The 13,365-nt window shown below is 38.2% G+C and overlaps 2 protein-coding genes across 2 annotated transcripts; both read left to right on the top strand.

The window, feature by feature from the left end:
- Nucleotides 1-4,356: 4,356 nt before the first annotated feature.
- Nucleotides 4,357-7,062, top strand: LOC108972366 (protein toll-like). The gene has a single exon (XM_018938919.1). It carries the CDS (start codon nt 4,357-4,359, stop codon nt 7,060-7,062), a length of 2,706 nt encoding a protein of 901 aa, XP_018794464.1.
- Nucleotides 7,063-10,239: 3,177 nt separating this feature from the next.
- Nucleotides 10,240-13,092, top strand: LOC108972365 (protein toll-like). The gene has a single exon (XM_018938918.1). The coding sequence runs from the start codon at nt 10,240-10,242 to the stop codon at nt 12,988-12,990; it is 2,751 nt and encodes a 916-aa protein (XP_018794463.1). The 3' UTR covers nt 12,991-13,092.
- The last annotated feature ends 273 nt before the right edge of the window (nt 13,093-13,365 follow it).

Genomic DNA, 13,365 nt, shown 5'->3' with positions numbered 1-13,365 from the left:
GACATTAAAATCTAGAGAGAGATCGATAGTGTTGTTGATAGTGCTGTTTCAAAATCTCTCATAACACTCACAGCAGAAGTGACGATACAGCCGGTTGCGACGATATTTGAGTTTTAGTTAATACACAACTGTATTTTTTTTTTGTTTTCCGTTTAACAAAATTTGCAATAATTCTTTGGAGCAAAATTGCTTTTTAAATTACACACTTTTTGGAACAACCAAATTTAAATTCTCGATTTATCACAAACAAGAAACACTCAACGATTTTTTATATATATTTTATTATTTATTTATTTTGTCAACTTACATATATATGTATAATTATTCAACGGTTTAAGCGTTCTTATGGCCGCTTACACTTAGTACTCTCTACTCTTGCACAATAGTACACACTGACTACGACTGTGGGCGCTGTTCGATATGAAATTTCATTTACCGCAATGTCGTGTGCTCGAGCTGTTTTCAAGAGAAAATTAAGATAAGATTTTTACGAGAGTAGCCACACTTCTGCGAACGCATGCATGCATATTGTATAACAAATATTATCGGAAATGGTATTCCGGATATAGCAAACAAGATTATGTTGTATGTTAGGTGTTTGAGGCACGTTTCTTACTTTGGGGATATTGAAACCCCCTCAAATCTCCCCTCAAACCCCCTCAAATCTATGACCGTAGTTGTCAAAATGGAACATAAATTCAAAACTGAAGATATACATATAGGTATAGATATAGATATAGATATACATATTTAACATAAAGAGATCTTTAATTCAGAATAATGGAGTTGCCATACACCGAGTTTAATTATAGTTCACACTTTGCATCACATTTATTTATTATAAGAGGTGGGATAGTATCAAATTTCTCAGAAGACCTTCCGAAAAAAATTTGGTTAGGTAACAATTTGGAAATTGTACAAAATAGAGTTGCCACCCACCGAAAAAAATTAACCTGACAAAATACAACAAAATGTATGCGAAGAGAAAGTTGGCGTTTTTTTAAATTTATTAAATGTAAGTGATTTATATTATATAATATGTGGAGATGTTTTGCGAACAGTGTTGCCACTCATCCAAAAATCAGTTGACTAAAACAGTTATTATGTATATGTATATGTTTTACGAGCTAATAAAATATATCAATCTCAAGAAAACCCTCCAAGAAATAGCTTGGTAGCTAGCAACTTAGAAATTGTATAAAATAGAGTTGCCACCTATCGGAAAAGAAACAAAATCACACAAAATATATGCTAATAGTTTTAGTTGGAGTTTTTAAAATTTCCACCTAATTATTTAACTTATTAATATTTAGAGTGCACATAATTTTGGATAGAGTTGCCAGATATTGAGAAATTAACATAATACAATATCAAAAGTGCGCTAAGCATGCGGCATTTAAAAAATCTGCCGAGTAAATTGTCTTTAGTTTTAATAATATACATCATATGTATTTGATACATTTAAAAAGAGAGAGTTGCCACCTGACTAAAAAAATTTAGTGAATGAAATACAAAACATGTATGCCAACAGATTTGGTTGGAGCTCTGAAGGCTGTTTGCAATACTAACCAATCTGGGAATAGAGTTGCCACTGAAAATTAAAAAAAAGCGTGCACTTATAATATAATATACCCTTTAAGTGCTTTTGTTGCTAAATATAAAACCGTTTAGTAAGTCATCCTTAAACATTTGGGTAGCCGTTAAGCAGTATTTGATTTTAGACAGCGTTGCCACTTTTCACTAACCAATCAATTTAACAACCATGCAATTTTTCCAAAAAATTGAAGTTTTATAAGCATATAGAAAAACATTTATTTCCCTAATAAAAAATATTAACAGAGTTTCCACCTTGTAAAACTTCGAAATAGAGTTGCCACTTAACAAAATGCGCACAGAGTTGCCACCTTTTGAAAGTTTAAACATTTATCAGAACAGTTCCGCTAAATACAACGACTTTAAGAAATCATTCTGAAAGTTCTGTGCGCGTTTATTAAAAATGTATTTGGTATGGAGTTGCCACCTACCACTTAAAGTGTGTATATTATAATCTGTTGGCCGGAAATAGAAAAAAATAAAGTATCTTACGAAAAGCATTCGGCATATTTCCAATCGGACAGTTACTTTAATAGTATGGTAAGCAATTCCATTATTCTCCTCAACACTGTGGGTGTATATTACATCTTCTTTGAATGCATTCATTATTTAATAAATGAGTATACCAGTTTTTACGTGGAAATTCCGCAATCATTTTCAAACAGTGCTTTGCACTATTATTAGATACAAATCGTATGTGTATATTTCTGGGTATATATAATATATGTGTAAATTTGTAGGTATATTTTATCAATACAGTAGCTATTGCTATTGTATGTTGCCAAAGCGAGGTGATGGGTAATGTGCGAACAGTCGTAAATTGAGTGTTGAAGTGTGAAAATTGCATTGAAGTGTGAACGAGTGTGCAACAGGTTGCTATTCTGTGCAATTTAAAGAAAACAATTCAATTTAGCCAATTTAAGAAGTGCGCGTATACATACTTACATATAAAATATAAAGAGAGACAAATAAATGCTAATGGTTATTGAAGAAAGCAGTAGTTGGATATACAAGAAACTTTTCAAATTATGTAAACATTTTAAAATTACCTTTTTTGAGTTGTGGCTTTGTAAATTCCTAAAAAATTAAAAAAAAATATTTAAATACTTATTTGAATATACATATGCACTTACATATGTATCAATAAACATAAGCTATAGTCACTTATATGGAACTAGTCCAAAAATTGTGCAAAAGCATAATTTCGCATCAGTGGAACTGGCCAAACTCAACTGCAACGAAATTGCGTTACGCAACAAAATTCCGTCACGTTCGTACTATATGGATATAGAGTTTCCGTTACGCTTCCGTTACGCTTCCGTTAAGCCGAAGTGAATATACTTTTGTATGGTTCGCGGGAATACCCCCTGTTAGAATTTAGCCACATTTCAAAAAATTTTATTAAACGATTTTAATACAAAATTAAGAGCTTTCAATCTTAAAAACAATTTAAATAAAATTAGAAAATACAAAATGTGGCCACAGTTGAAGCGGTTGAAAATAATTTCCTGGCAAAAATTTTTTTCAAAAGAGTTGCCACCTGTTTGGATTCTTATCATGCAATTTATAAGAATAACGAATGAAATATGAAAGTCAGCTTTTTATGAACTTAAAATGAGATAGTCGTACATTAGTGCAAAATATTTTTTGAAAAAGTAAAACGGGTATAATATGGCAATGTGCTTCTCTTCAAAAATCTTTGCAGAAGTCTGGCAGCATGCTTGACATTTCTTGTTCAATTTTTTTTTTAGTAAATTAACAATATATGTACATAGAATAAACATATTGTAATAAACATATCACGATGAAGAGGTGCATGAAGTCTTATAGTCAACATATTTTCAAATAGAGTTGCCGCTGATATTTTTATTAAAATTAGTTAATATAACTAAATAATATTCATTTAACAAACTGAACAGTTTAATAATTTAAAAAGTCTTCATAAACACTTTAAGCATTTGAAAAGTGCAAAATATACTTGAACACCCTTGCCACCTTGCTAGAATTTTTTTAATTCATTTTGTTTTTATTTGTATTTTTTTTAACTGACGATATTTCGAGAAAGATTACAGTCTAAAATATTTTTGGGGGCGTTGCCACCTGTTTGTTTTTTTTCAGTTAGCCAAATCTTATAGAGAATTAATTGTTACCAAAAAATTATTATTATAAAGCAAATTTAATAATAAACGTAAAATTTCTGTTTGAAACTAAATACAGGGTTGCCACCATTCCCAAATTTTAATTGCTTAATTGATGAAAAAATTCTATATAATTTTTCGTTTCGTTTTTTTTTTTAATTTTTTCAAGATAATGTTATTTCGAGAAGATTACAGTCTAAAATATTTTTAAGGGTTGCCACCTGTTTTCAATTTTGCAGATCTTATAGCAAATAACATTTAAACAATAATTGATCTTTCGGCGAAGATTTCAGTCTAAAATATTTCTTTACAGGGTTGCCAACTGCTTAATTTTTTCAGTTATACAAATTAATTGTTGCCAAAAATGATTTTTATATAACCAGTATAATAATAAATGTAAAATTTCCGTTTGCAACTGAATGCAGGGTTGCCACCATTCCTAAATTTTAATTACCTGCTCAAAATGTTAACTGCAGAGTAAAATGGAAGCAATGTGACAAACTTTGCAGTACATATTTTTAAGGTTGAATCCAATCACACGATTCTATCAGTGGTAAACTTCAAGATATTCTAGCTGTACTAATATTAGACATCTTCTGGTCACTTAATCAGGCATCTCCACGATATGTTGAATGATGAAAAGAAAATGTGGCATAATTGTATACGTCTCATAACACTATACGCATTGGCAACGCCGTCAGGCTTGGCCGGTGCCAAACTCGAATTGCCAACGCAGCCGCAAATCTGCAATAGTGAAATGTGTGAATGCACTAGTGCTAATTTCGAATGCCGCTTAAAAGGAAGATTCAGCTTAGTCAATGTAGAATCCAGAGTGCGCGTATGGAACGCCCAAACAGATGTGCTCACTGCGTACGATTTAAATATAACTTGCATATATGAACCTGAGGATTTAAATGTGGTGCTAAATATGATGCCACCAATAATATTTGAAGAGCCATTGCAATACTATTTGAAAAACTGCTTGGAATACCCCGCTATACTGCAGCAGTCGCATGTAACATACGAAGGTATTGTGGAATTCGATCAATATTTGGAAACGCCGCCGAGATTTTTCAATCAAACGCCAGTTTTGCAAGCGCTGACTTTGCCAGTGCATTTCAATTATGTCAAGAACCCGTTGCCGCCGCAATTGTTGCATAATTTAACGAATTTACAACATTTGGTTTTGCAGCTTTACACTCCGTATCCGGAAGTACGCTATCCCGTCGAACTTTTGCACACACTGTACAAATTGGAAACACTTTCCATAGAGCTCATAGCGCTGCAAACAAACGTACGCGACACTCAAAGCGCGCATTTTCGCGATCTGCGCGCACTAAAGCAATTGAATTTAGAAGCAAATCATATGACGGCACTACCTGCCAAACTCTTCAGCACACTACCAGAGTTGAGAAGGTTGAGCTTACGACTGAATGACTTAGAGGAGCTGCCGCCGGATTTGTTACGTATGCAGCGTAAACTGCTCGTACTAGATATATCGGAGAATCACTTAAGCGCATTACCCAAAGGCTTATTTGACAATACGCCGCTGCTCTGGGAGCTCTTACTCGCGCACAATAGATTCAGTGTGCCAACAAGTATTATTGAAAATGTGCATGCGCTTAACTTTTTGCGCAAAATCAATTTGGGCTACAATGGCTTACAGACGGTTTGGGGTACAGGTATCTACAGCAATCACACGCTTTTCACACGCGCCAATATTACAGATGCGCAATCGCTGACCAACTTTGAGCGCATGGTTAAGTACATCGCGGTCTTGCGTGAACTTGAGCCGCTTAACTATACGGAGGTGGTGCTGAGAGCTAACCAACTCACATACTTTTCGTTGGACTGGATTGCGGCGGCAGGCATCAGCTGCCCTTACTATATTGATCTCGCAATAAATAACATAAGCCACGTACATGCGCTCCTGTCACCGACAAAAGCAACCTGTCGGCAAGAAGTGCACTTGTTGTATAATCCGCTTGTGTGCGATTGTGAATTAGCTTGGATCTACAATACGAATATGCTTGTAATTGGCGTTCAGTGGCAGTGCGCAACGCCGGAGCGCTTATATGGTAGCGATTTGCGTAATTTGCATAGAGACGCGCTTTGTGACTGGTCACCCGCCTGGTGTCCATTGAAATGCCGTTGTACGCGGCAATTGAATGCGCTGCTAATCGATTGCAGCGCGGCAGCGCTACAAGCACTTAGTCAGCTACCGCGGCCCGAACAGTTGTCGCTGGTGGAGACTACGCTCAACCTCACGCGCAATCAATTTCGGGAGTTGCCATCGAACGCCACTTTCGGCTATGCGAATGTGACGCGCCTGTATGCGGCGCACAACCGCCTAAATACCCTGCTACCGACACATTTGCCACATACGCTGCGCGTCTTAGACCTGCGCACGAATCAGCTGCAGCGCTTGGGTGAGAACTTTCTGCGCGCTTATCTAAACGACAGCGCTACGCTTACAGCGCTTTATCTCTCCGACAATCCGTGGCTGTGCGATTGTGCCACAGAGCTCTTCCTATACACGCTGCGCGTACATCATAGTCGCATACCTGATATCGAAGAATTGTTTTGCGCCAATCTTCCGAATATAACGCTCGCGAATGTAACTTTCACGGATATTTGTGTAACACCTACTAACAGTTGGGCTTTAATCACACAGCTCATTGCTGCTTTTCTAACAATACTCACACTCTTGACTTGCATTGCACTGTACTACAAGTATGAGTTGGAGCTAAAAGTTTGGTTGCATGCGCATAATGTGAACATTGCCTGTTGCAGCATTGACGAAATGGACTGTAACAAAACTTTCGATGCCTTCATCTCATATGCGCACGAGCAGTCGGACTATGTAAACCAGGTGCTCGTACCTGGGCTCGAGAAAACGGCACCTTACTTTCGCATATGCACACACGAACGCAACTGGCTTGCCGGCGCTTACATACCAGAGCAAATTGTCGAGTCGGTTGCGCAATCGCGTCGCACCATCATTGTGCTATCGCAGGATTTTGTTGCATCGCTTTGGGCGCGCATGGAATTTAAGACGGCGCATCAGTTTGCTGTAAACGAACGGCGTGCACGCATCATTATTATTAAGTACGGTGAGGTGGGCGATATGGCGGGGCTTGACAGCGAATTGCAGGCTTATTTGCGTATGAACACCTATCTGGAGTCGGAGGATCCGCGCTTCTGGCAGAAACTGCGGTACGCCATGCCGCACCTTAGGGGCGAAGGCAGGAAAGCCGGTATGCTCGAGGTGGGCGAAAGAGTTTACGTGCGTGGACAAGTGGAGTTGAATCAAATGGCGATTAGCAAATAAATGTGTGATCGCATGACGATACTCAAATCTTATTTTTGCCACAAAATACTTACGGCTTATGAAAATAAATAAAAGCTTACTAGACTTGTGGAATTTTAAATCAAAAAGGTTTTTTTTTTGTTTCAAATTTTGGCGAATATAGATTTCTCTCTACAGTACACTAGTAAATTATTTAGATATTATTTAAAAGGCGGTATCTTTTATAAAGCTTATCAAGTTTCTTATTAATGGTAGAATAACAGAGCGAGATCAAGCATTTCTTTAACAAAGTACGGCTACTCGATCGAAGTACGTTAACCAAACCGACAGAAATGTGCCTGCTGCAGACCGATTTGAAATTAGAGAAGCAAACAGACAGACATCCACTTACTGCAGTCAATTCGAAGTTAGAGAAGTCTGTGACACTCAAGAGCAGTTTTAAAAGGCTGAAGTTGATGTCCAAGAATATCTACTCATGTAAAGAGGTAGGGCGAAACGCTTTCACCCAAGCGCTGTACTTTTGATACTTTTTTCGATGTTTGAATGAGCCTGACTGCTTTATAAAAGAATTTAAAAAATATTATAAAATTGTGGTCGAGTACTGCCTTGCGATAGTTAATCGAACTCAATTAACTTCTTCTAACGCCAAAAGAAGTACTATTTCGGGGATATTTAGATTTAATTATTTATATTAATTATTTTTTTGACTTCTTCAATGATTATGAACAATAAATAGGGGCCGGGAACTGCTTTAAGATACCATAATAAGTCTCAAAATTGAGTATCTCAACCTAAGCTGTTTTCTTCGTTTTATTAGTAGTGTTTTTACGTGCCGAATCCCAAACCCAGCGTACCCCGGGTAGAGATGGTACGCCTTCTCACTTTAGGTCGCCTTCAAAAGGGTGTGCTTTGGCTACCCAGAGGACACTTGGACCGGAAGTCATAAGCTGCTTGAGCCATATGTAAAAGAAACTTTTCTGGATCCTCCCAAGTGAATGGCGCTCAGAGAGCTTCCCTCACTTGCGTAAGTTTCTACACATGGCCTTTATTCCGACGATTGGAATTTAAGTGTGAAGAGGAGTGACACACACCACCTCTTTATCGATTTCTAAGCTGCTATTGACAGCACGAAAAGGAGCTGCCTTTTTGCAGATCTCAGAATGTTTTATATGGGTGTACAGCATTGCTTGTGCTTCAGAAAACTTTCACAAGAATTGTAGAATAACTATTGCCTAAAGGTGCTACTTTTAACTGAGTAGACAACTGAGAAGTAAAGTTCCCTGACAGGGAAAGCAGAGGAAGAGGAAGACCTGCACTTCGTTTTGAGCACCAGGTAAAGAATGCCCTGCCTGCACTTGGTATCTCGAATTGGTGCCAAATTGCGAAAGAAAAGGAATCGACTGGTGCGCTGTTGTTAAGTCTTACCTTTTAACGTTAGGCTGTTGCTTTCAAACCATTAAGAATCTAGAATACGATTCAAATCTACAAATTTAAAAAAATCTAAACATTTTTTTTTCATAATTCGATAGTTTTGCTCAAAAATATCTTCCTAAAAGGAGTTTTCAAAACTCAAATTATTATCAAAGTTATAGCCATTTTAGTGACGTGGCTACTAGACCGGTTGAGCGAACATCTATATATCTATTACGCTGCCCCAAACTTAACGTAAAACTTTAAAAGCATTTTTCTCAAAACTTCTTTTTTTGATGCGTTAGCCACAATATCTCAAGTTCTAAATAGTCGATTTATTTGAAATTTTGGCACGAATGTTCTTTAAAAAAAATCTGTATCGCTAGAAGCAACAAAAAATAAAAATTTGAAATTCGTAATGTTTTTTAAAAAATCGACAAAATTGAAAAATTTGTGAAAAAATCGACCCGTTTTTTTTTTTTTTTTTTTTTTTTTTTTTTTTTTTTTTTTTTTTTTTTTTTTTTTTTGAGTAGCCGCCATTTAATGAACACATTTTTTTTTAGTTTTGCGTCATGCTTCATGACATAGCTACATTCGTTCCCATTAAGAATCTGCCATTGTTTTCATTTTCAGATGACGACAAGGGTAGAAATCATGATGAGGACGCGGACCCCCCCTCTTTTTTCCCCTCTTTTCTTCAAGGACGCATAACACGATGAAAAAAAAAAATTTTTTTTTTTTGAAATTTATTTTGTATACTTTTCTAAGTTTAATAAACAAATGATAAAAAAACGAATAGTTAAAATATCTAATGCTTGTTTTTTATTAATTGTTGAAGAAGTCTCTAGACTAGAATACACCCTTAAGGTCAAATCGGTTAGAAGTTTTGGTTTTATTGTGTAGTACCAATATGATCAAATTGAAAGGTGAATTTTGTCCATTTCAACTCCTTCAAAGTAATACCCTCCCGCGTGATGGCTATCAGAGCCTTTTTCGATTCAGTTTTTATATCATCAATTGAGTCACAACGGTGTCCTCGGAGTGGTAACGTGAATTTGCTGAATAACCAGAAGTTCCACGAAGATAAATCAGGCGAAGGCGGTGGTTGCGGCATGATATTAGTTGAAAATGTGACGAAATGATCTCGCACTCCTGTGTTCGACAAATTCAGACATAGCAAAATTCGAAGAATTTACTTTTACTTTTAGAGCCTCACAAAACGACGCGTATCTCAAATACTAATAAACATTTTGACGTGAAATTTAGCATAGATGGCAGGAACAGTTACAGAAAACAAATTTACTGATTCGAAAAGCACGCTATGTATAAACTGAAAATTCAGCTTTCAATTTGATCGCAGTGTTATAACTAGAGCTAATTAACTTTTCATTGCAGTTACCTTTGTCCAAGACTTATTTATTTACTCATTATAATACGTTTATGCTATACTTAAATTCATAACAGCATTCAGTTCAAACGAAATTAAGTAGATAAAAGCTTAATAAAAAAACAGAACAGAAAGTGATAGAAAGGGAAGACACTGCATCAACAATTGGGAGGCCGAGCTGGAGCTTTTGGAGCTTTATGCATGGAACCAACAATTAAGCCAAGACCTTGGCCCGAATGTAAGCTTGTAAAGAGCGCTACGAGCCCTTACAACTTAGAATCTATCATGAAGCACTTTAATATTTAGCTATTTACTTGCTCTTTTCAGCATTCACTCGACATTGAGGTTAAGTGCTGCTAAGCTGTGCCGATGTCTTAAAGTATTTACAAACACGCCTTAGAATGTTTCATCAAGTAACTTATAAGCAACGCTTGGTACTGCAGCTTTTACTATATCTCCTATGCGTCAACGCAGTGTACACCAATTTGGCAGCACCAAAGCCGACGTTGCTAACGAAGCTGCAGCCGAAGCCAAATGGACCCGAAAGCGCCTTCAAAAGCTGCTACCAAAACAAGTGTCAGTGCAAAAAAGAACTAATCAATTGCTATTTGAGCGACCGCAATGGTGCGGTGACGCTCACAATTTCCTGGAATTTTGTAGAAGACAAGATTACGATGGACTGCGAAGGCGCGACTCATAATATAGACGCGCTGTTAAGTGAAGTGACTCACGAATTCGTACATAACGATACCTATTACGAGCTGACCAATTGTCAACAACTGCCGACTATGCTGCGTCGCCCGAACGTCACTTACATTGGTCATGTGTCATTTACTGAAGATGTTACAGTACCTGAGCGTTTCTTTTCACATACAAACGGCTTGTTGTTGTTAGTGTTTAATATAACAACGTCGAATGCGGAACCCAGCATGCCGGTGCAACTGTTTCACGAACTTAAGGAAATAAGAGAGTTGGAGTTGTTAGTTGTCAGTGACGCGCCAGCGATCACTTTACCCGTGGAACTCTTTCATAAACTTGAAACTTTGGAAATACTCTCTTTTTACGTGTATAACGCTGCGATGGGCTATTACGAAAAGCCGAATTCGCAACGAACATCGGCACGAAATTTAACGGGCGCACATTTTCGTGATTGTAATGCATTGAGGAGTCTGCTGCTAGATGCGAATCAACTCACAACGCTGGAGCCAACAATTTTCAATACACTGCACGAATTGAACCATTTGAGTTTGAGTTTGAACGATCTGCAAAATTTACCCGAAGATTTATTCGTTGCGCAACAAAAGTTGGTCATACTGGACTTGAGTATGAATGCGTTGAGCGCACTGCCGCCGCGCTTATTCGCGCATACGCCTCTGTTATGGAAATTAAACTTAGCTGAAAATCGTTTCTACACGCCTACAAATATTATAGCCGCGTTGCACTCTCTACACTATCTCTACAAACTCGATTTGGATAATAATAAGCTCAGCAGCATTTGGGGTACCGGCGTATACAGCAATCGTACGCTGTTAACACGCAGCGATATAAGAGATCCAGCAACGCTGCCCGAGTTCACCGAGTATGTGACCATTGAGCGCGGCGCTTATAATGAACGCGAACTTAATATTACCATTATTAGTTTACGTCGAAATCAGCTTACGCACTTCAATTTCGACTGGATTAGTGGCGCTGACGGCTTGGCTTGCCCTTACGAGCTGGATCTCTCGCGCAATAAAATTAAAACTATTTACGCTGCCAAGCGACCGCCGAGCACCACTGGCCGGTGTCAGCGCAATTTAAACTACAATCGCTTGCATTGTGATTGCCAACTAGCTTGGTTGTATAACAGCGATTTTCTAACGAAAGATGTTGACTGGAGTTGTACAACGCCAGCGGGGTTAGCGCAGAAGCCACTCAAAGAGTTGCAGCGCAGTCAGTTGTGTCCTTGGGCGCCGAGCTTTTGTCCTGCGGGCTGTGAGTGTGACTATGCCACACAAGCGCTTGTTGTGAATTGCACAAACGCGCGTCTTGAGGGCATCACACAACTGCCACATGCTGCGCAGTTCGCGCTCAACAGTAGCGCGCTTTACATCGAGCGCAACAATTTCTACGAGCTACCTGTGAATACAACGCCCGGTTACGTGGATGTAACACACATCTACGCCGCGCACAATCGGCTTGTCGCGCTGCAGTCAACTCACTTGCCGCCCAATCTGACAACGTTGGATGTGCGCGACAATCAGCTGGAGCGTCTGGGCGCTGACTTTCTGCGCGCATACCTAAATGAGAGCGCAACATTACAGGCCTTATATCTCGGTGACAATCCGTGGTTATGCGATTGCGAGTCGGAGGAGCTGTTGCGTGCGGTGCACTTACAGCGCGCGCGCATACCCGATGCCAGCAGTTTAATGTGTGCAAATTTTGCTAATGTCACTTTACTGAATGCGCGCTTTGAAGAAATATGTAAGATGCCCTTTCAGTATGCCAGCTTGTATGCGCCGCTTATTGGCGTGTTTAGCTCTTCAGTACTTATACTGGTGCTTGTTGCGCTCTTTTACAAATACAAGTTAACGGTGAAAATTTGGTTCTTCGGCCACAACATATTTTTGTGTTGCATCAAGGAGCATGAGCTGGATAAGCATAAAACTTTCGATGCCTTCATCTCGTATGCGCATCAAGACCAACACTTTGTCAATACCGTGTTGATACCGGGATTGGAGCAGGGTGGTACACGTTTTCGCATATGCACACACGAACGAAATTGGCTGGCTGGTGTTTATATACCCGAGCAAATAATGGAGTCGGTGGAGCAATCGTGTCGCACAATTATTGTGCTTTCACAGCATTTCATCGAATCAGACTGGGCGCGCTTGGAGTTTCGCACCGCGCATCAGTGCGCCTTGAATGAAGGACGCGCGCGCATAATTATTATTAAGTACGGCGAGCTTACGGATTTGACGCATCTGGATAACGAATTGCTGGCCTACATGAAATTGAATACATACTTAGAATGGGGTGATACGAGATTCTGGCCGAAACTACGCTACGCTTTGCCACATAAATTTGGTGAGGTTCAAAAATCGGGTATGTTGGAAGTTGGCAGAAGAGTCTTTGTGCGAGACAGCTTGGAGATGCATGAATTACATATTTAGTTCCGTATAATTATACGGCCGAACACGACTTGATTACTTAAGCGTGCTTATGCGAGTGTAAGCGCTTGTGACAGCAACAACTTTTTTCATAAGAAAATCCATTCCAACTTTATCACAATTATTGTTGTTTATATGCTATATTTCTGTAGTAAAAAGATATATTAATAAATGGTTGTAATTGTATTTGGCGCCGTTAACTTTGTAGATTTCTCTATAAAAAAATCTGTATTAAAATATGCTTCTTATCACTTATTAAGTATATTGTTATATGTACATTCATTTTTTGCATATAAATATACATACATACAGACATATATTGTATATGCAATGTGATAAACACACAAAAATTTTTAAATTAATTACTGACACGTGTTT

Source organism: Bactrocera latifrons, unplaced genomic scaffold (assembly GCF_001853355.1).
Source record: "Bactrocera latifrons isolate USDA-ARS-PBARC rearing strain unplaced genomic scaffold, ASM185335v1 scaffold_4, whole genome shotgun sequence".
NCBI lineage: Eukaryota > Metazoa > Arthropoda > Insecta > Diptera > Tephritidae > Bactrocera > Bactrocera latifrons.
Note: the sequence above shows the minus strand (reverse complement) of the source record. Positions and strands in the feature narration are given on the sequence as shown.